Genomic DNA, 22,977 nt, shown 5'->3' on the forward strand with positions numbered 1-22,977 from the left:
TGTATATATATATATATATATGTATATATACATATATATATATATATATATATATATATATATATATTAGTAAAGTTAATGTAGCATTTATCAAAACCCAGAAAGTGACTTCCAGCCGTCACACTATGTGACCCAGTTTAGGGTGAATCATAATCATGATGTTTAACCTAATTCGATGTCATGTTCATGACAGAATAGTGGACCCATGAACCATCAAGATGAAAAAGATTTGCTCACAGAATAGACACATGGAACAAAGTAGGGCAGGACATTTTAGTATTTTGATGACATTTTAATGTTTAGAAGCTATAGAAGCAGGTTTTGATCCCAATAAACCATGAAGTGAACCATGAAGTGCACAAGATGATGCTCAGTAGTGTACCTTTTAAAGCAGAGATATAATTAACATTGAACCTGCATTACATATTGGTAAATGTGTCCAATTGTCACTTTTAAAACGATTCAGTTGTACAAATAAGCATTGTTCAGTCACGATTTCCTGGGTGGTTTTCATACAAAAAGACCAACTATTGTTCTACAATTTGCATTTCAGCAGTCCAGTCTTTGCACCGGTGACCTACAGTGAGCTGAGATAAATCTGCCTATGGTGCTATATTTAACCTTAACATATATCACTGATTAACTCTTCCCAGAACAAAAGATAACCATCCTTCCAGAAGTCCTTCATCACAACCATCATAAATATAAAGAAAAGGGCAAAACAAGTATTCTGTTATATGACAGGACACTCTATGGTTGTGTTCAAAGCTGTGGAATTAGAAAAGAAAGAAGAGAAAATGGCTCGTACCTGGGCTCCCCGCCCCTCCCTGTGCCTCCATCCAGCTCAGCTGAGGGTGCTCTGCTGTTCACACCAGCATTGGACATAGAGAGGAAATAAAAGGCAAAGGGGGGTGGATGCAAATGAGTGTGCATGAAAGAGTAAAAGGAGGGTGGAGATGGGTGGACAAGAGACCTATCAGCTCTTCTCTGTTCCACCTTCTTTTTTTTTTTTTTTTTGTCTGCTGTTGTTCAAAATGTCCCAAACAGGTGATGATTGTCCTTCTCCAGTTCAGTCCACCTGTCCTGCTCTGCCATCAGAGCTGTGTGAGAGCTCGGCTGCAGACTGGGAGGTCTGGGAGCAGCAGCATCGCAGAGGATCTCTGAGCCACTGGGCTCAGTTCATGCAGCATTGTGAGGCTTGGTGCGTGCAACAAAAACACACACACAGATCCAGAGCTAAAAGAGAGAGAAAGGGAGGGCAGAGATGGCAGCCTGCCCAGACTGCAAGACAGAATGGGGTGTCTGGAGGGAGGGGGGGCTGTTGGAGTGGGGAAGCTGTGTGTAGGTGTGGGGGGTGATTATGCACCCCAGTGTGTGTGCGAGGATGCACAGATTTAAACTGTCAAGCTGGGTCAGTTTATACCAGCCATACACAACTCAGGTGGGGTGTCTACATAATAACAAGACATGCCATTTAAATTCATTTTAACAAAACTCTTTTTTTTAAATTATTTATTCTGTGGAACAATGTAATTCCCATTCCATCAGATAGGCAGGAAATGGTGTTGCTCTCCTCCAGGAGCAATATGCTGGTAGAGCACCCCCTCTGCTGGAAGGAGCACATCCCTTCATAAGAAGAAGCATCACACAGTACTGTAATAATTAATGCTTCGATCTGCCTAATGGTTTATTATTTTAAATAAATAAAAAACTCACTGAAGAGCAGAAACACATCTATCCACTAAATATTATAAAAATCTAGTTCTGCAGTATGAAAAAACTCTTTGATACCTGCAGTTTGAATAATTCATCATTATAGTTTGTGTATAAAGCGTATAAAATATAAACAGAACTATAAACAAGGTATGTAAAAGGCACTTTATATTTGCAGTAAAATGTTCTGCTGCAGCCCAAATGAAATAAACAAGACCTGCAGATGATGTCTCAGTATAACTTAGGGAGGAAAATGCAAGATAAAAACCAACGTGTTCTTCATTTACAAAAATTGGTGACATTAATAACTGTAAAACAAGAACAACAAAATGAATTAGAAATGTGCATGCAATAAATCAGTGCATGTGCATTTACATGAAGCACTAATGTGGACTTGGAGCCTGTTCCATTATTGTGTTGCTTTCCAGGCTTTTTGTAACAAACTGGAAGTTTATTTCTCCCTTGAGGAGGCAAATTGTGTGTTTTGAACTTTTAATTTCTCCTTTAAATGCACTAACCCATCTGTGAAAAGCTTCAGTAAACTGACATGAAATTGACATCTATAATATTTAATACGAGAAATTACATTTTATGACAGCTTACCATATTTTGTTAATCCATTGTCAAAGAGGATGCAAAAGCTAGCAAAATCTGATTCGCAAACGTAAAAAAACCGTGATAATAAAAGGATTTAATATAAAATTACCACGTGAATTAGGAAAAGAAGGAACATTTCAGCTGCTTGTTAACACCAGGAGGTTCGAAGCTACTTTCGCGTTTTCTTAAACTTGTCCCTCTGAGGCGCCGTAGTGGTGAAAAACATGACAAGCAGCTGTTTCTGCGTGTTAGCGCTCACGTGGGAGATTTCACAGCGCAGTCAGGTTTTATAGAAACGAGGTGTCGCTCTAAACAAACCATGGAGTGCTTGATTAAGATAAATGCAGGTAGGAGACATGTTTGCGGGCTTAGTTTTTTGTGCTCAGAAGCAGCGTGTTCACGCGCTGCTAAACGCTGTACGCTAATATGTTGCTTTGTGACAGTTTGTGTTTGGCTTCATGTCAAACTTTAAACCTGTCTTTTTTTCCACTTTCTTCCTCCAGGAGCGTCCAAATGGGACATTCGTCAGAAAGTTTGGGACTACATAGAAGAGAAGAATTTAGCCAACTTCCCGAGGCCTGTTCACAACAGGATCCCAAACTTTAAGGTTAAACACATTTAAACGTGTTTTCAGACACTGCGGATGTTCTCAGCACTTCTCTGCATGCAGGAAAGCTGTGTATTTATAGAGACACTAAAAATAGATTGGATCAGATGTTCACCAAATTTTATCAGTAGAGTTTTTTTTTTAAGCCATATATAGGTTGACCCATATACTATAATATATATATATATATATATATATATATGTATATATATATATGTATATATGTGTGTGTGTGTGTGTGTGTAACATCCTACGAAAAATAACACCAACTATGTCAGGTTGTTGTGGCACACCAGTAATTTATTTTTAATAATGTCCAGCAGTTCACTGTGCAGGAGGCGGGGGACACCTTGGACACGTCTCCTGTCCATCACAGGGGCTCACAGAGACAAACAACCATTCTCTCTCTCTCTCTCTCTCTCTCTCTCTCTCAGACACACACACTTAGAGACAATTTAGAGTTACCAATCAGCCTAACATGCGTGTTTTTGGACTGTGGGATGAAACCAGAGTACCCGGAGAAAACCTGCATGCATGGAGAGAATGTGCAAACTCCACCCAGAAAGGCCCCCCCCAAACCAGATTTTGAACCGGGGTCACTTGCTCGCTGAGAGGTGGCAGCTCTACCAACTGCGCCACCGTGCTGCCCCAAAAAACTAGATTAAATTTGCTTAATGAATTGATTCTAATGAGTGAAGTTATTGTCACAGTAAAATTAAAACACCTGTTTTCTCTTATAAAGTTTTACATTGGGACAATAAAAACTAATGTATTTTTTTTTTTTTACTGGCTCTTAAAATAAGGTAAATATAACCTATATTGAACAACAGTGTGTGTCACACAGTACAGTTATTTATATATTAAAAAAATGATGTTAAAGAAGAGTGATGACTTCTATATTAGCTTCTCTATTGGAGTTAAAGTCCTGTGACATGCTTGTCCTAGAAATACAAAAAATAAGAAATTTGTCATAATACTGTACACATGATTTGACTAATTTTGTCACATAATTGGCTATTTTTTTTTAAACTTTCTTTTACTTCTTTTAGTGAAACAGGAAGTGACATCATAAGGGAACTCTTTATACTCTCTGCACTTTGTTTATTAAAACAACATAATTTGAACCTTGGCTCATCTTCATCTCACTCTGATAGTGACTCAAAATAATTAAACAGATTTTTGGCTATTGCATGTGTTGTTAGCCATTGTAGCAATCTGTTCACATGCAGGTGTTCCCCTCTGGCATCACTTCCTGTTAGTGTGCATATGAGTTTTCAACAACTCTTCAACTCAGAGGCGTGAAATTAAATTTTTGTCATGTTATCTTTACAGAAGTACATTCATATTCATTACAGGCACTTTAAAGAGTGTGTTCAGGTGCTGATAATCAGATTCACCTGATTATCTGATCATCAGAGAGCATTAATAACTCTGTTAATGTTCAGAGAAACTGCAAAAAAACCTCAAGAGCTATAAGGTATGTCAGAAAGCAAGTTTACACTGACAACAATATTGCATGGTTTAAAAGCTGCATGTGAACAACAGACAGATGTAAAAACAAGACAAAAGTGAAGCTGTTCAACTGGAAGAATTAAACGCATCATTTCAGCTGTGGGCTTTTGCAGCACCTTGGAGTCATTGGGTCGACCATCCAAAGTGTTCCCGAGTCAAACGTGGGGTTATTTGTTGCCATCTGAAGCTAAGTGTACATTTGGATAAAAACAGGACCGTCATCTAAAACACAGCAGCAAATCTACAAAAACACAGTTTAAAAATTGAACCATAAAAGTGATCCATGGCCCAAAGTCAAGGTTTGATTGATTGATTGATGTTGAAGCCTGAAGAGAAATGGACCAAATTAGGGACAATGCATCACTTCAATGAAGAACTGGCCAAAGCTTCTCCTCAGTGACTTTAAAAATGTGCAACATTATACAAACATGATTGTTTTTGTCTGTTTCTGATGGAAAGCTGTTGCACAAGTGATGGACTGGTTCTGTGTTTTGGCTTGTTTTGATAAAAACACTACAATTTGTTATGAATTGATGAATTGATTTGAATGAGCAACATAATGCTGTTCATTAAAGGTTGCCTATTTTTACCTAGTAGTTGTATTGCATCTATCCATCCATCCATCCATCCATTTTCTTTACCCGTTTGTTCCATTTTGGGTCACGGGGGTCGCTGGTGCCCATGTCCAGCAATCACTGTGCGAGGGGCGGGGTACACCCTGGACGGGTCGCAAGTCCATCACAGGGCCACATAGAGACAAACGAGACAAACAATCATTCACTCTCTCACTCACACCTAGGGACAATTTAGAGTTACCAATCAGCCTAACATGCATGTTTTTGGTCTGTGGGAGGAAACCGGAGCACCCGGAGAAAACCCACGCATGCACGGAGAGAACATGCAAACTCCACCCAGAAAGGCCCCTGGACCGGGGTTTGAACCAGGGACCTTCTCACTGAGAGGCAGCAGCTCTACCAGTTGCGCCACCGTGCTGCCTGTATTGCATCTAGTTATTTATTTTTATATTACCCTCTAGCTATAATTAAAAGTACTCCTATATATGTTTTTTTTTACCCTTTGATTAAAACTGGTTCTTTCCAGGTTGTATCAACTTTCTATGTACATTTCAAAATAAATCATTGAGAGTCAGTTTTCTTTCACCTCCAGGACATTTTGAAAACTCTCTGATGATCCAGAACTCAATAGTTGTTTTTTTTTAGAAAGCTGCTTTTTAAATTATTTATTGCAAATGTAGTTTTTGAACGAAAACATGTGGCCATGATTTCCAGTAGCTTTATTGGGGGTTGAAAAAAAATCACAAACTATAACATTAGATGCATGGAATAAAAACATTTAATTGATGTTTGAACGATTAACGGTTGCATACGTTTGTGCATTTATCATGTTTCCTCCCATGTCTGAATAATAACCAGAGTGCAAGTCGAGCGTGCAGCAGGCTCGCAGAGCTGCAGGACTTCAAATCCAGCCAGATTGTCAAAATAAACCCAGACAGACCCCAGCAGCAAGCCCGCTTTGTCACTCTGGAAGTAAGTTCACTTAAAAGAAGAACTGATCTCTATGAAATGCTATATTTTCTCATTAGGGCGCTTTTGGAGCCTGCTCCAAAGTGACGGAGCTGCAGGTGTTCTCTGATACGGCCGAGGTGAAGGTGGACCCTGACAAACCTCTGGAAGGGGCTCGCCTGGCAGTGCTGCAGGTAGCAGGGACTTTGGTTCAAAACAGACTGATTTAGGTTTTTCAGTGACTCATGTTTAGAAATCAGGGCAGTCAATGGTCCATTTAGAAGGCAGGCATTTTTCCTTTGACCCATACATACAACTATTTATTTATGAGCTATTAATGTTTTTATAAAGTTATCCTTTACTCTACAAGTAACATTTCTTGTTTAATTGGGCTCAGAGAGACAAGACATTAGGCCTTAACATTTTTCCTGATAGGTGGGGTGTTCTTTAACAATTCAATTCAATTTGAATTCAATTAATTTTTATAGCACCAGTTCACAACAGTAGTCGTCTCAGGGCACTGAACAGAAACATTCATAAATATAAAAATCAGTTAATAACAATATTTATCTAAGGAGCCAGCAGATTGCTTTGCGTTATCACTTTGTCGCAGTCTCCTGTCCTGAGCGAGCACAGATGCAGCAGTGGAAAGGAAAAACTCCTTCATGATGAAGAAACCTCTAGCAGAACAGTTATTTAATTCAATTCAATTCAGTTCATGTATATAGTTCCAAATCACAACAAAGTTGTCTCAGGGCACTTTACAGGAGCATTCACATTCATAGAAAAGCCAATTAGTAAAGTTCTCTAAGGAATCCAGCAGACAAGTTGAATCTTCACTTCGTTGCAGTCTCCCATCCTGAGCAAGCACAGTGGCAACAGTGGAAAGGAAAAACTCCCTTTTTAAAGGAAGAAACCTCCAGCAGAACCAGGCTCAGGACAGGCGGCCATCTGCTTTGACCGACTGGGTTTGAAAAGAACCGGAAGGAGAGACAGATGAACACAGAATGGCAGGTCCAGATGTTGGTGCAGGTGTACCTGAAAGACAAAAACACATGTCAAGGATAGAAAACATAATTACAAATACAAAACAGGTTGTAAGTAAAGACAGTAGCAGAGTGAAAAGGTGTGGTCAGTTTGTCCTCCAGCAGTCTAAGCCTATAGCAGCATAACTAAGGGATAGCTGGAGGAAACCCAAGCCGACCCTAACTATAGGATTTATCAAAAAGGAAAATCTTAAGCCTAGTTTTAAAACTGGATAATGTGTCAGCCTCACGGACAGAAACTGGAAGTTGGTTCCACAAGAGAAAGCTCTGCCTCCCATTGTGATTTTAGAAACTCTAGGAACCACAAGTAAACCTGCAGTCTTGAGAGCGAAGTGCTCTGTTAGGAAAATATGGAACAATCAAATATGTAATATAATATGGAGCCAGGTTGTTGAGATTTATTCATTTACTTATTTATTATTAACAATTAATAATTAATAATAATTATTTGTATTCTGGACAACTTATTTTAGTTTTACGATCTAAAAATCACCCTTGTTGTGAACTGCACTCCTACCTCAGGAAGCACTTTGACAAAAAAATGAAATATGTATATATATATATAAATATATATATATAAATTCAGAGTTTATTGTTTTCACAAGCATACAAACCATACGCTGGGGTGGGGGGGGGGGGGTGTCACAGACTGGTGTAAAGTGTTATGTGTTGTCATCATTGTATGTTCTCATACAATGGCGAAATTAGTTCTCTGCATTTAACCCATCACACCTGGGATACACCCAGGTGGAGCAGTGGGCGACTATGTAGGAGACTGGGGAGCAATTAGGGATAAGGTGTCTTGCTCAGACACCACGGCATGTGGGAATGTCTGGGAGTCAAACCTGGGACTTCCGGGTCCCAAGTCAGCTGCCCTACCTCCACCTCATCTCGTGCACACTTTTCAAAGTGAAAACAAATGTTGACAAAATGCTCAGAGCAGGTCTTCCCCCTGCTCCGTCTCCAAACAGAGTACGTTTTGTACGCTTGTGAAAATGATTGAAGCTGTGACTCACCCCTAACAATATGAGATTCTATCTTTATTTATTTTTTTTTATTTTGTTTTGTAACTGTTTAGGGTCTGCACTTAAACAATTTACTGCGGGTTTCTTTACATATTCTAAGTCACTTCAGTGTCATTTCAGCGACAGCATTATTTTCCATCAGTTGAATCTGAATGTGATTATTTTTGGTTTCACAGTCACTCAGCAGATCTGATCATGTTAAACTTTCAGTCGTGTTATGTATCTGGACTGTTACGTTTTGTGATTTTGGGATGATGTTTGCAGGCACAGAAAACATTATTGGTTCCAACTCCTCGTCTTCGCACCGGCCTTTTCAATAAGATCACTCCTCCCCAGGGGGCAAACAAGGAACAGCTGCGCATATGCTCCTCCTCTCAGGTTGTACACGTTTACGTTATTAATATAATTTTACACAAAATAAAAACCTCCAGCACATGTTGATAATACATCTCTGTGCTGTGAATCTGCGGCAGGGTGTGAGAGACTTCAGCGAGCCGGTTGGTCTGGATGCGAAGGTGAAGGTGGACCTGGTGGTGGTCGGCTCTGTGGCCGTGTCCGAGAAAGGTTTGTTGGTGCCCGTAAATCACCGAATCAACGTTTTTTATAATTAACAGATTTGAGCTACACAAGTTTGTTCACCATCCGAAGCCGCTCGTTTGATTCAGGAACAAATGAAAACATAATACTGTATTTATGACAGTATAGATATTTATTTATTGAGAGCCAGCATAAATTTCAGTAGTACATTATATTGTTTCTTCCATTACGCAGATTTTGAAACGTCACATTGTTCAGAAAGTTTGTCCAATAACTGTTCTACAGACTCTGTGGAGGCATTGAAATGTTTCCTGTGGGCTTTCTTTATTACGCTTTGAAACATTAAAGGAGATCAGGAAGAAGAAAAAAAATTCTCACAGAGCTCTTGTGGAATATTTTGTGTGGATCCCAGCATGTTTTTTAACCCACTGAGGCATCCAGACACACACTGCAGGGAGATGTGACGAGCAGAAACAAAAACAGGGACAGCATCTGCTTTATCATTTCCTTTTATGCACATTTCCTGGTCATTTACAATTTGTAATGATCTTATTAATGAACTGATAGCATGCAGAAATAAAGAGTCTATTCTTACTGTGATGGATACAATTCCAACATGAACTGAATGTACAACTTTACATGGCAATTTTTAAAACGGTTGTTTAAAATAGACTTTTATGCCCTTATCACTGTTTGATTTCTTTCAACGTTTAAAAAGTTACAGCAGCTGACCTCACTATGTAAATTAATTGTGCTACTTTATTTATTGAGTTTGTTTAAAGTTTAAGTTGCTCATTTTAAATGTTTGATGTGCTAATAGTGGAACTTCTTGTCTCCCATCATGGAGCGAAGAGGGGAATTGGAAATTCTGTTTGTCCTTCTTGTGATGGATAACATATATATATATATAAAAAGTGATGTACCAAATTCCTTTTTGTGGTGTAACTGCATCTAGGTGTAAGAAAGGTTCATGGGTTGCCACATCAAAATCCAAGATGGCCTCTGCCATATATGTATAAATGTAAACCTTGTGAGCTGGATATCTACAAAACCAGTTTTTTGTTTACAAAAATAAGCTACGTGTCAACTTTCATTTTGCAGTATGGGTACATCTAGGTGTAAGAAAAGTCACTATTGAAAATCAGGTCTCCACATTGAAAGCCAAAATGGCCACCACCTCCTTTTGTTACTCCGCTCCTGTAACCTGGAACACCTTGCAAGAAGCTCTGAAGCTGTCCACCTTGATCTCTTTAAGGGATTTTAAACATTTGAGAAGGTCTATAGAAAAATCTAAAAAATACTTGTTCTTGTTTTTAGTATTTCACCTTGATTATTATAACACTTTTTATTTGAATTGTTTTTTGTTTATTTTTGTCTGTACTTTATACACTATATTGCCAGAAGTATTTGCTCACCTGCTTTGACTCATATGAGCTTAAGTAACATCCCATTCCTAATCCATAGTGTTCAATATGACGTTGGTCCACCCTTTGCAGCTAAAACAGCTTCAACTCTTCTGGGGAGGCTGTCCACAAGGTTTAGGAGTGTGTTTATGGGGATTTTTGACCATTCTTCCAGAAGAGCATTTGTGAGGTCACATACTGATGTTGGACGAGAAGGGCTGGCTCATAGTCTCCGCTCTAATTCATCCCAAAGGTGTTCTATCAGGTTGAGGTCAGGACTCTGTGCAGGCCAGTCAAGTTCATCCACACCAGACTCTGCCATCCATGTCTTCATGGACCTGCTTTGTGCACTGGTGCACAGTCATGTTGGAAGAGGAATGGGCCAGCTCCAAACTGTTCCCACAACGTTGGGAGCATGGAATTGTCCAAAATGTCTTCGTATGCTGAAGCAGTCAGTTCTTTTCACTGGAACTAAGGGGCCAAGCCCAGCTCCTGAAAAACAACCCCACACCATAATTCCCCCTCCGCCAAACTTTACACTTGGCACAATGCAGTCTGACAAGTACCATTCACCTGGCAACCACCAAACCCAGACTAGTCCATCAGATTGCCAGATGGAGAAGTGTGATTCATCACTCCAGAGAACGCACCTCCACTGCTCTAGAGTCCAGTGGCGGCGTGCTTTACACCACTGCATCTGATGCTTTGCATTGCATTTGGTGATGTATGGCTTGGATGCAGCTGCTCAACCATGAAAACCCATTCCATGAAGCTCTCTGTGCACTGTTCTTGAGCTAATCTGAAGGCCACATGAAGTTTGGAGGTCTGTAGTGTTAGACTCTGCAGAAAGTTAACGACCTCTTCGCACTATGCGCTTCAGCATCCGCTGACCCCGCTCCGTCAGTTTACGTGGCCTACCACTCTGGCTGAGTTGCTGTCATTCCCAACACTTCCATTTTCTTATAATACAGCTGACAGTTGACTGTGGAATATTTAAGAGTGAGGAAATTTCACGACTGGATTTGTTGCACAGGTGCCATCCTATCAGTTCCACGCTGGATTTCACTGAGCTCCCGAGAGCGACCCATTCTTTCACAAATGTTTGTAAAAACAGTCTGCATGCCTAGGTGCTTCATTTTATACACCTGTGGCCATGGAAGAGACTGGGACACCTGATTCTGATCATTTGGATGGGTGAGCAAATACTTTTGGCAATGTAGTGTATGTTGTCTGTCTAAAACAGGTCTCTCTCGAAAATGAGTCCTTGTGACTCAATGAGACTAACACACACAAACTGGCCACCCCAGTAATTTGAGGAAACTATGCTTTCTAGTTTTTAAATTGTTTAAAAGTATAGTTTCCTCGAATGATTGCGGTGGTCGGTCAGTAGGGTGGCCGAGAAGTAATATGTAGTGGCCAAGGCCACCACTGGCCACCCCCTGGCTCTGTCATTGCAGCTAGTCGTGGATGAAATTTCTCCCTTTGCTCGCCAGGATCCATCACTCTGCACCACTAATGTTTACTCTCATTCCCTGTTCCAGTCCAGAGAAACTCTCCTCGGAACCTGCTAACATTCAATATTCAACGCCCCCCAAGAAATGGGGACATCAGCGAACCCCTTGTTTTAGTAATGATCTTGTGGTGCCTGTCTTCTGCAGGGTGTCGGATTGGAAAAGGAGAGGGTTTTGCTGATCTGGAGTGGGCGATGATGGCCTCAATGGGATCTGTGAATGAATCCACTGTGGTCGTTACTGTCGTCCACGACTGCCAGGTGAATCTTTGTACTTAAAACAGGCAGAAAAAGCTCAGATGTTTCAAGGACCATAACATTTTAACTCGCCATTTGTTCAAACTTGCTCCGATGTCACACATTCTTATTTCCAAAGTTGAAAATGATGGTTTTGTGTTTAAGGTGGTAGATATTCCAGATGAGCTCATGGGGAGTCATGACCTGACTGTTGACTACATCCTTACACCCAGCAGGGTCATTAAAACGAACTGCCAGTTGCCTAAACCACAGGGAATCATCTGGAACAAGGTACATGTAAAAGACTCGACTAGTATTTGTTATGCTGCTGTGATTGTTTGTAAAGTTGATTTAAGTTGCCAAAAATTTTTTTTTTATAACTTTTATAAAAATGATCAAAGTCTGATGGGTAATCGAGGGAATTTGATTTGCAGCACGCAACTCTTCCTAATCATTATCAAGCAGTAAATTAACTGATTTAATATTAATTTTAATATTTCACAGTGGTTTATCTCATGTTTAGAAACAAACAAACCTTTTATTCTTCTTTTCGGCTTTTCCCTCTTCAGAGGTCGCCACGGCGAGTCCTCCTCCATCTCACTCATCCTCATACCATCTAACTCCACGTCTTCTCTAACTGCATCCATTTTTTTAAAACAAACAAAACAAAATACCATATTGTGTGTCTAAAAAAGTTAAATCTGGTCCTCTGGACATTCAAAAAACAAAACAAAGCAAAACAACAAAAAAAAAATGTAGAAACGTTTCGTCTCTCATCCAAGAGACGTCCTCAGTCTGAGGTGCTGTTTTCAGCTCAGTCTCTTAAATAGCACCTTCTCAGAGTGGATCAACCAGTTTTGCTGCTGACAACCAAAACCAGCTGCTCACATGCTCAAGAAGGACTATCAGCCTAACAATGGATCATTAATGATTTCCTATGACATTTGAGGAGAAAAATGATTTAAATTTAATCCTTCTCGTACTTGTTTGCTCCAAACCTACATCCCTGGCAGCTCCTTGTCATCTCATCTTGGACTTATAGGTCTCATTCAGCACATTGATTGGCTTTTGAAACCTCAATCAGCTGCTGCTGCATGTAAATAAAACTTTGTTCACATGGTTACTCACCATAACAGAAATGCTGGATGCTTCAGCAGAAATCACCCACACAGCATCAGATCCTATATGGTTGAAAAAATGTTCAGATTTAATTAAAAAAAAACAGAGATATAATGAATTTCTCGAGAGAATACAAAGAAAATCACAAGATAAACAAAGCTACTGCAACGCTGTTAGTAATAGTTTTACTAGTATAACTTTCCTTTTAAGCATTCGTCACAGTTCAGCCTATTGGCAAACTAGTTTTTTTAAACTACCAGTATATTTTAGGCATCATAAGCCTCCGATAAGTACATTATTAAACACATCCTGTTTTATTGGTTAACAGCCATTTAAAGGTACCACTTTACAATAAGACTCCCCTTATAGATGTCTAGTAAATGGTTAGAGATATGTTATTTCCTCTATAAACGCTTAATAAATCATTAATAACTGCTTATTATGCATTAATTAAGGGTGACAGAGAAACAAAACTGACCAATTTCTTGTCAAACAGTGAGTCAAATCTGTTCACCTATATATTTCATCTAGAGTTGTTATATTAAACATTTCAGACTAAGTTACCACCTTGTAAGCACAATAAGCATTTGTAAACATATTTCTTTAGCATATAATATTGTTTAATATTGTGCTTTATCACTGCATTATAAGTACCTACAACTAATATATCCTAAAAAATAGGTTTACAAGGTAGTAACTTAGTCTGAAATGTTCAATACAACAAATCTAGACGAAATCTATAGGTGAGCATAATAAGCAATTATTAATAATTCATAAATTGTTTATAGATGACTTAACGTATTTATAAACTATTTATTAGCCTTCTATAAGGGGAGCCTTATTGTAAAGTGGTGCCCTTTTGAATAAACATTGTGTTAATGTTATTATAAAACGTTCAAGTTTATCTTAAAACTTTATCTCAAACTCTCTATTGTTTTTTTTTTTTTTTATTGCACAAGATCGATTAGTTTTTTTTCTCGCCTTGTATTAAAAAAAAATCTGTCCTGAAAAGTTTCTGGTGTTTTTTTAAATTAAAGATAAAACTTCTTTCTGACTTCTTTCACACAACTAATTTTTTAGCATCTCTTTGGACCAACACTGCCCCCTAGTGGACTTTCTCCAACTCACTCCAACTTTTTTTTTTTTTCCATCAGCAGCAGCAGTCTGGCTTTAAAAGGGCATACAATGAATATCTTGCAAAATGTGATTTTTATGAGTGTTCCTATCAATAATGTATTTTTAAAAACAAGTGTTCTATTTATTTTTTAACACTGGTGGAACAAAAACACAAAAAGAGCAAAAAATAATAATGAAGAATACTACAAATAAATAATAAACTTTCATGCTATTTATATTAGCGTTAGCTCAATGTTATGTGTGAAATGGTTAAGTAAGAAATATAAGCTCATTAAATCAATGCCTTCATAGCATCTCTGTCTTGTCCACGATTAGCCATCATATTGTGTATATTTTATAAACACTTACCAGGAAAAGATGAATTAACGTGATTCTTTTTTCTAAAGTATATACATGTGTATGGCATGTCTACATACATGCATAAACGTGTACATATGCACACATGGCCTGTAAATGAATCATTTAGCATTTATATATAACATACTATACAGAACATATACCATATTGTAAAATATTAAAAATGACATTAAGTCTAAAATATTACCTGGACCTTAAACTACTGATTTATTGACTCTGACTGGGAGACATCACATGTTTTTATTCTATCGTAATAACGTCTGTATTTAGACATGATGGGCAAATTATTCTTATCATGTGGACGTATTGTGTAGAACCTCTGGGTTCCTTGAGACACACACGTAAGTAAACAAAGCTCTGTGACCTCACAGACAGGAAGGCCAAGTCTGATCATCAAAGGCTGTTCTGCCCAGCCACCTTGGCTCTGCAGGGGCAGGGGAGCGACGGGTCAAACGGGCCAGCGTTAAAACAATAGGCCCGTATATCCTTTACATGACTGGCCAGCATCAAAGGCTGCCAGGACACTTTAAGACCCAACAAATCAAGAAAGCCGGTGTTATTTTTAACATTGTGGGAAGTGAAATATCCTGCTGCTGTAAAGGTAGTTATTAGCTGTGAGCGGTGTGGACTCATGCAGATTCATTTGTCTTCAGCTGGACGCAGAAAAGCTGAAAAAGATTCCCATCCTGAAGAAGCTGCGTGCTCTGGAAGAACAGGCTGGAAAGGATGTGACACTGGGGGCAACGCCGCCTGCAGCGGAGCCCGCTCTGCAAGACGATAAACCGAAACGCCAACCCAGACAGAGGCCAAGGCGGAACACGCAGCAGGATGCAGAGGGAGAACCCAGCCAGGAGCCCAGTCACAATACAGAAACTGAGGCCGGACAGAGAGCCAGACAGCAACCAGGGAGGAAAGAAAGCAGAGGAAGTGGCAGACGGGCGGTGAAGGAGCAGGGATCAGAAGAAGGTGGGGGTGAAGAGGTGACTCGGAGGAGGCTCCCTCAGTCTGTGACCACCGTTTACCTGGGAGGAATCCCCACTGGGCTGCGGGTCAGTGAGCTGAAAGCCGCCCTCCGAGAGAGGAAAGCCGCTCCGCTGAGGCTCACCTGGCAGGGGGCTCAGCACAGGGCCTTCCTGGATTACACTGACCCCCAGGTGGCAGACCAGGCCCTGGAGGCTCTGCAGGGTCTTTGTCTGAATGGTCAGAGTCTGCAGGCAGAGCTGGCCAAGAGCCAGCGGGGACAAAGAAGGCCAGGACAGAGACAAAGACCGTCCACAGGTCAGAAGTCAAAAATGCCACAAAGTGATGTCCCTAAGGAGACCGAACATTAAAACCAGCAGCAACAGGTCGAAAAGTTAGTTTTCCTAGTTTGATATAACTTTAATATCTTTAGATGTAATAAGCTTGCATGTTTTCTTTGATTTTATTAAAAAAAAAATTATTACAGTGCCATGAACCCAATGGTCTTTTGAAGTATTTAGAGAAAGCGATAGTGATTTTTTATTTTATGAAGGAAACTGCAGTTTGAAACTTTTCCAGACGTTTTTGTATAAAACTTGACACTTGAAACACAAATTGTACTTTTTTTTTTTCTTTTTCCTGTTTACACCCGGTTCATGCGTCTCAACGAACCTTTTTCTTGCAGTTTGCTTTTCTTCCTAATCAATAATGTTTTATTGTTCTTCGTTTGGTCGCCTTCGCATCACCTTTTGCTAAACGTTGGGTTTTTTCCCCACGATGAATTAAAAGTGTAGTTGAAGAATAATTGTTGCAAATGGCACCACCATCTGGTCAGTTGCACGGCGTGTGCAGAATTTATGAATTTATGTAGAAATATTGACTTTGTGTTTTGTTTGAGTTGTTTTGCTCGTGCATATTTTTTCACTCTTGCAATTTTTCACAGAACTCCATAGAAATAAATCTGAAATTCAGTTTGTTCAACCTTTTCCATCAAAATGAAGGAAATAAGGGGGGAGCGCTATTAATTAAATTATTTTGTGTTTTAGAAATTAGAAATTAAATGAGTTATTTAGACAGATTTTTCCTAGTATTCAATGTACAAATTAATTCTTTACATTAAAAACATTTGGATTTTTTAAAACATTTTTATTACTGTTTTTAATCATGAAGATTTAGGCCAGTTTCTTATGGCCTTGAGTTTTTATATGTATTTCTTTCTCAGTATTTTAGAAAATGAATATGTGTCACAGTTTAATCAGTGATATTTGTATTTTTGTTTGTGACGATGACTTACTGATTGCATCTTGTCTGGTTCGGCTGATAAAGATTTCATCCATTTGGTCTTTGTGTCTTATTTTTTTTTATGAAAAAACAAACAGCACCACACTTTTTATTTAGATTAACCGTAAAATATTTTCTTAATTATAGGAAGTATTATGAAATATGCTGATTGAAAATGAAACAACAATCCACTAAAAGTCCATTAATCAATCTTTGAGGTTAGAAATGAACATCTTTGGACTCATTTTGACAATTTTCACATGACGTGAACTTTTAATTTACTAAGCTAAACCTAATTTGAACTGAAATTAATGTGTTCTGACGCTCTATGGAGGCATCTGTTTGAATGTTGCTCTTCAAAATGGGCCGGTCTGAGTCAGACGAGTTGATCTGAAGCTTATTGACAGAAATAAATCATAAGTGCACCTTTAATATTTTTCCTCGTGTTTCTGCACAGACTTTGCCTGCAAACGATGGCTGCCGTGTCAGTTGTGAAAGCGATTGTTTCTGGGGTTGTTTGTTCCCACTGACAGCAGCTCAGTACGTGCACGGTGCAGAGCTCGGGCTTTTTATGGAGCTGTCCTCCAGGCCTGGCCTGGGAGCAGCTGTGCTGTTCCATCTTTCTCCTGAACCTCAGCAGATGTCATCAGCTGGTTAATGTGCTGCTGCCGAGCCTGTTCACCCTGTGATCCGTGGCATTTTACTGGGGTTCAGTCGGTGGTCACGAGCGAGGTCGAAGCGCAGTTCGTGTCAAACGGAGCAAAATAACAGGAGCAGGACGCTGTCAGAGGCGTGCACGACTTCATTTGCAGCCATTTTTAGAGACCACCTGTTTTAAAGTTTTAGCACCGCAGACTCTTAGACAAAGTGTTTTGAAAGTCCTACTGAACCTTATTAAATTCAGTTAACACATTTTAGAAAATGACAAAAATATAGACATATTGTGACAGTTGACTGGGGGGTGGATTTGTGTTTTTTGGGGGCTTATTTGAATAAAACATAAGGACTTCACATATCTATTAATTAAATTTATATTTTTAATCTTATAATTGCTGTACAAAATGAAGTGTTTTAAAGGGGGAAATACAAACATCCTTCTCTTATTTTCCCTATTTAATTTTTGTACATTCTCTAATGTTTATGCATCCTGAAAACAAATGTAGTTGAAATTTGAACCGGTGTTACATTTTCTTCTAGGTATTTAGTAGAAATATATATTTTAGTAAACGTGATTTCAGCTTATAAGTAAAACCTGATTCTGATTTATTTGGCATCCATTCACACTTGGCAATGCTAAACTTTGAATTTTAAATTTTCCATCCTTGCCCACTTTAAAAAAAAATAATTTGAAATCAGTTGTAAATTTTTTTTAAATAAAACCATATTATCAGGCATTTTTTTTAATATACTTAAAGGTTCTGATTGGTTAAATTATCAAATTATTTGACCCAGTCAAACTAAATTATAAACAAAGTACAATGTTGATAATTACTGTAATTATTGTTAAGCAATTTCCTTCAAATATTACTTTGTGTTGCTTGGTCATTTATTTTATATTTGCAGTATCTTTAAAATTCACATCTATTTTTGAGATTTACTGACCTTGTGTGTGTACAACACACATTTATGCATGTGTGTATATATATATATATATATATATATATATATATATATATATATATATATATACAGAAATAAAAGTCTTGATACAAACAACAGTGCTTACAATTTATCATTTCATTTTTTTTTTAAAAACACAAATAAGAATTCTGACAAATATTGCCAATAAAGCACAACAGATTATGTAACTTCTTGGCCAATTTGCCTGAAATGAAAATATAGTCCCGCGGAATAAATAAAACAACACTTGCGTTTATAGTTTAAAAAGTGCCTTATTTTCTGTACACAGTATATTGGCCTAAATAATGCTCAGAAGTATATTTCGCTTTGATTTATAGTCCAAAAACAAAACTTTAGTCTAAATTATCAACAACAAAGAAAATGGAAAAGGTAATGGACGAAATGGGAGTGCGCGTATTTTAGAGGATGAATAAACATAAAAGGAAAATGTGACGGAAGTCATCTGCTCTGCAGGACTAAAGTACCAAACAGCTGCTGGGTTTCCAGTCCGCTCATTTTCTTGGTTTTTTTCTGCTCCATGAAACTTTAAAAAGTTTTTTTTTTTAATTAATATATATTATTAATATCAGGTCTGTTTCTTGGCGCCGTGCGTAAAACACACGGAAGAGGTCCGAGTTCTGGAGCAGTGCGCCCCGGGCCGGGCTGTCCACAGTTGATTCTCATCATTTGGTCCCGCGGCCCGGCTCGGCTCGGCTCGGGTCCTTATTGACACCTGGGCAGGTGTGCGGGTCACATGATCACATGACGCAGGGCTTGATGTCCTGGTAGGAGACCTGCTGGTGGTGGTAGTAGGCGCCGTTGCCCGGGGAGTGCATGGCGGAGGACGTCATGGCGTTAAATGAGAACACGAACTCCTTCCGGTCACACATGCTGGGAGACTGGGAGTGGTACCGAGGGATACCTGCGCGTGAGCAGAGGGCAGACATGAACACGCAATCAATTTGAAACAGTCAAATATTTATTCAAAAATCAACTTGGGAGTGACGATATGTTTCACATTTGTTAAACAGGTTAGAGTTTAAAAGTTCAAGTAATTTGAAAAAGTGCATGTTTGAAGCAAATTGTCTAATAAAGTCTTGAATTTAACTATTATTAAACTGTTTTTTACTTTTTATTTTAAAACCTGCCATTTTAAAGATACATTTTAATACATTTCATTCACAGATTGATCTTGATTTCCAGACCTCAGGCCTGTTTAGCGCGATCAAGTTAAACCGGGGGGGGGGGGGGGGAATTGACTCCGGCCCACTTGCACGCCAGTCCCTGAGGACCGGGGGCTCCGGGGCCATGCAGGCTGGACCCTAAACCGCGCGCTCCCCCATCCTCCCCCAGGATAAAGGACTCTGAGCTGTCCCTGTCTCCTTTTAAAAACCACTTCAGGAACGTTTGACTCAGTCTGAATGTGTTGGATTTGATGTTGAATCCGGAGCAAAAGAGATAAAAGTGATTCCTGGGAGAAAACAAAAAAAAACGCGCTCTCAGTTCTTGTCATTTCCCTCAGTGACGTCAGTTTAAGCTTTTCCGTTGTAAAGAAGCAGATAAAGCTTTTATTACCAGGCCTGTATTTAATTCATATCATTGTTACTAAGGGTTTCCATTAGGCCCTTATTTGGACCAAAACTGGATTCACTTCAGATTTGCGTCTACAAAAAAAACATTTGTTGTTTCTGTTTAGAATTATTCCTCTCGTGGCACGATTTTGATACTTTATTTTAACGAGATGAAATATTTTCCTAACAGCAGGCTCACCTTGTAGATCTGTGCTGTGGCCGTTCTGGTGCAGGTACGACTGGTCCAGTGAGTGTGTGGGCAGACTGGGCTGCAGGCTGTTGGCTCCGGGGTTACACGGAGACAGCGGCTGCTGTTTGATGTATGAGGCCCCGTTGTTCAGGGAGGCCGAGGGGGCCGGAGCCCAGGCCGAGGCTGAGCTCGAGTAGACCGGGTGAGGCTCCATGACCCCCCCGCTGGTGAGCAGAGGCGAGGCGGAGTTGTCGTGGTGGGGGTATTCGCTCCCAGTGGATCCCGCGCAGCTCCCCATGTACGAATGTCCACCGTTTGCAGACAAGTGGGACATGGAGTGACCGGGCAGAGACATCCCGTCCATGTTCCCCCCCAGGTGTCCGTTCATCATTCCGATCCCACTGTCCAGAGCCAAGCTGTTGGGCGGGCAGGACAGACCCCCGCCGCCCCCCTGGAAGTTGTAGGAGTCGGGGATGTGGTTGAAGCCCAGGCCGTTCATCATGCTGTACATGGGCTTGAGCGCTTGGCACTTGCGCCTGAAGCCGCGGGGCCTCCTCCTGAAGGAGCCCTCCTCGAACATGAACTCACTGGCCGGGTCGATAGTCCAGTAGTGGCCCTTCCCAGGCCGGCCCAGGCCCTTGGGCAGCTTGATGAAGCACTCGTTCAGGGACAAGTTGTGACGCACCGAGTTCTTCCATCCCTGATAAGAGCCCCTGAAGAACGGGAAGCGGCTCTGCAGGAACTGGTAGATTTCGCTCAGCGTCAGGCGCTTGGTCGGAGAGCTCTGGATCGCCATGACGATCAAGGCGATGTATGAGTAGGGGGGCTTCTCCGGCCGCCGGATCCCCGCGTTGCTCTTTTTGGTTTTCGTCGTGGAGGACGCGGTTTCCATCACCACCGTCTGTCCGTGCGGCTTCTCCGGAGCAGACATGGGGCTGCTCTGAGCAGGGGTCTGCGCGGGGGGCTGCTGGACCTCTGCCGTCATTAGCTTCACTCGGCTCACGCACGGAAGTGGCAAACTGAAAATCAGCTCTCCACCTTTGGAAAACTTCACAAACTGCTAGTACGCCGCCAGCATAAAGACAGGAGGAGAAAGTTACAAAAAAAATAAAATAAATAAATAAAAAAACGACCCAAGGGAAAAATAAAAATAAATTAATAGAAAGCGCGTCGGTCTTAAAACTTGTTGGATTCTGGTTCAGTCTCGTGCGCAACGTCCGGAGGAGCCGAGGAGCAGAACAGGAGCCGCTTCACTTGGTGTGGTGGGTCCGAGGAGCTCACTTTTGACTTATCTGTTGCCATCGGCGCATTGGAAGCTGGAGGTCTTGTCATCCTGATGTTGGGACCCGCCCAGGTCCCTCCTACTCCAGCGGTGGGCTGAGCGCATGCACATCTGCGTGCGCTCACTTTTCTTTTTTTTTTTTCCTTTCCCTCCCCTCTCTCTCTCTCTCTCTCTCTCTCTCTCTCTTTCAGTGAAACGCTTTCATTTGTTTAAAAACACGGAAATATGGAATCTATCCCACACTTTTATGAGAATCTATTATTATACGCAGTAGATAATAAATTGAATCAAATGGCGCGTGCAAGCTTTACTCTGACCGCATCTTCAGCGCCATGTTTTAAGGTTTTTATTATTCTTGCTGTGAATACTGAACGTTGAGGTAAATCCATGTGTGACCCCGCAGCCCAGACCAGTCCCTCCAGTCCCGGCTGCAGGACGCATCTCTCAACCCGTCACATTTTATACCAAATCATTTCGAGCTTTTACAAAAAGTTATTTACTAGAGAGTGTGCCCCTCACATTCACAACCAGCCTCTTGATTTCTGTAAGACACGCAGGAACATGGGCAGGATGTTTATACAGCACAATGTAAACATTTTCCCTTCTTTAAATAAAAGAAGAAGAAGAAGAAAAAAAAAAAGACGCAAAAAGCCTCGTTGGATCAGTTAATACCCAAACGGACGCAGCGTGCCGGTCTGTTCACAGCCTCCTCTGTCCGTGCTGGGACTTTAATTCTCCTTTTTTTTTTTTGTTTCAAAATGAATGTTTGCATAACGCAGTCATAATATTTAGGCAGGGACGCAGCAGGAGAGATGTGGAGGCTCAGACGAGCGGTGCGCGCACAGACCCCGGACCTGGACTCGAGCTCGGCTCTTGCAGGACAGGAGGTAAGGTGGATTTAAGGTGATGGTCAGAGGATCGAACACCTGGAGGCGTTTAGTTTATTTGTGACACAATAAGTCGACTTTCAGAGGAGTTCATGTTTTAGCTTGTGCAGGCGATCAGTCCTCAAACTGTTGCTTATTGTTCCCTGGAGATCTGAACTGCAGACACTTTTTTATTTTTTCCTTCAAATGTTAAGCTTCAGTTATTCCGTTCAGATTGTTTTAGATTTCTGCACTTTTTTTGTGTATTCTATCTAAAAATAAAATGGTTAAACAGTGACCTCTCCATCAAGGTTGGGGATTTATTTTTTCCTTGTGCGCAAAGCTCCTTTATTATTTTACATGGGCCAAATAACATCTTCACTTTTAGATACCACGTGTCATTTATGTATTTGTGATTTTGTCTTTAGTTAATCAAATGGTGCAGATTAAACGTGGACTGATTGTTTCAGGCGGTTTGTCAAAGTGGAAACAGTTCAACTTTGATTGTCTCCCCAGAAGACAAAGAGTGGCAGCAGCGCTGCTTGTTGTCTGTTGGAAACATTTAAAGTCACGGATAAATGAAAGTATGTTTTCCTCTTCGGATGGAGACAGACCACCCAGCGCGCACCAGGGCCATGCGCGCTCCCGTCCTCCTCTCTGCCCACTGCGTTTAATTACCGCTGATGACTTCATCCCATTAAGGCAACCCCCCACCCCCACCCCCCCTCGCGCGCGGCCTCCTCACGTCCTCATGTTATATTATTTCTTCCATACAGGACCATGACTTCTCCTGCACGTGATTCTGTTCAGCATAAAACTTGCTGCGTTCCAAAACATTTTCGCGTAACAGATTGAATATTCATTTATTACATATATATATATAT

The 22,977-nt window shown here is 40.4% G+C and overlaps 3 protein-coding genes across 3 annotated transcripts in view; 1 reads left to right on the forward strand and 2 right to left on the reverse strand.

Annotated features, from left to right (window-relative positions):
* dbndd1 (dysbindin domain containing 1) overlaps nt 1-1,183 on the reverse strand; it is a 22,322-nt gene extending 21,139 nt beyond the window's left edge. The window contains exon 1 of the mRNA XM_037697391.1: nt 809-1,183. Coding sequence (XP_037553319.1) covers nt 809-839 — 31 coding nt within the window. The 5' untranslated portion in view covers nt 840-1,183. The remainder of the gene's footprint in view (nt 1-808) is intronic.
* Nucleotides 1,184-2,517: 1,334 nt separating this feature from the next.
* On the forward strand, nt 2,518-15,929 carry mthfsd (methenyltetrahydrofolate synthetase domain containing). The gene is made up of 8 exons (XM_037690475.1): nt 2,518-2,657; nt 2,814-2,917; nt 6,033-6,146; nt 8,288-8,401; nt 8,497-8,587; nt 11,622-11,734; nt 11,876-12,001; nt 14,977-15,929. Exons 1-8 carry the CDS (start codon nt 2,630-2,632, stop codon nt 15,652-15,654), a joined length of 1,368 nt encoding a protein of 455 aa, XP_037546403.1. The 5' UTR covers nt 2,518-2,629; the 3' UTR covers nt 15,655-15,929.
* Nucleotides 15,930-18,598: 2,669 nt separating this feature from the next.
* Nucleotides 18,599-20,936, reverse strand: foxf1 (forkhead box F1). The gene is made up of 2 exons (XM_037690485.1): nt 19,955-20,936; nt 18,599-19,106 (listed from the first exon to the last, which is right to left on the reverse strand). Exons 1-2 carry the CDS (start codon nt 20,928-20,930, stop codon nt 18,943-18,945), a joined length of 1,140 nt encoding a protein of 379 aa, XP_037546413.1. The 5' UTR covers nt 20,931-20,936; the 3' UTR covers nt 18,599-18,942.
* Nucleotides 20,937-22,977: the final 2,041 nt, after the last annotated feature.

This window comes from Nematolebias whitei, chromosome 2, assembly GCF_014905685.2.
Source record: "Nematolebias whitei isolate Nwh7 chromosome 2, NemWhi1, whole genome shotgun sequence".
NCBI lineage: Eukaryota > Metazoa > Chordata > Actinopteri > Cyprinodontiformes > Rivulidae > Nematolebias > Nematolebias whitei.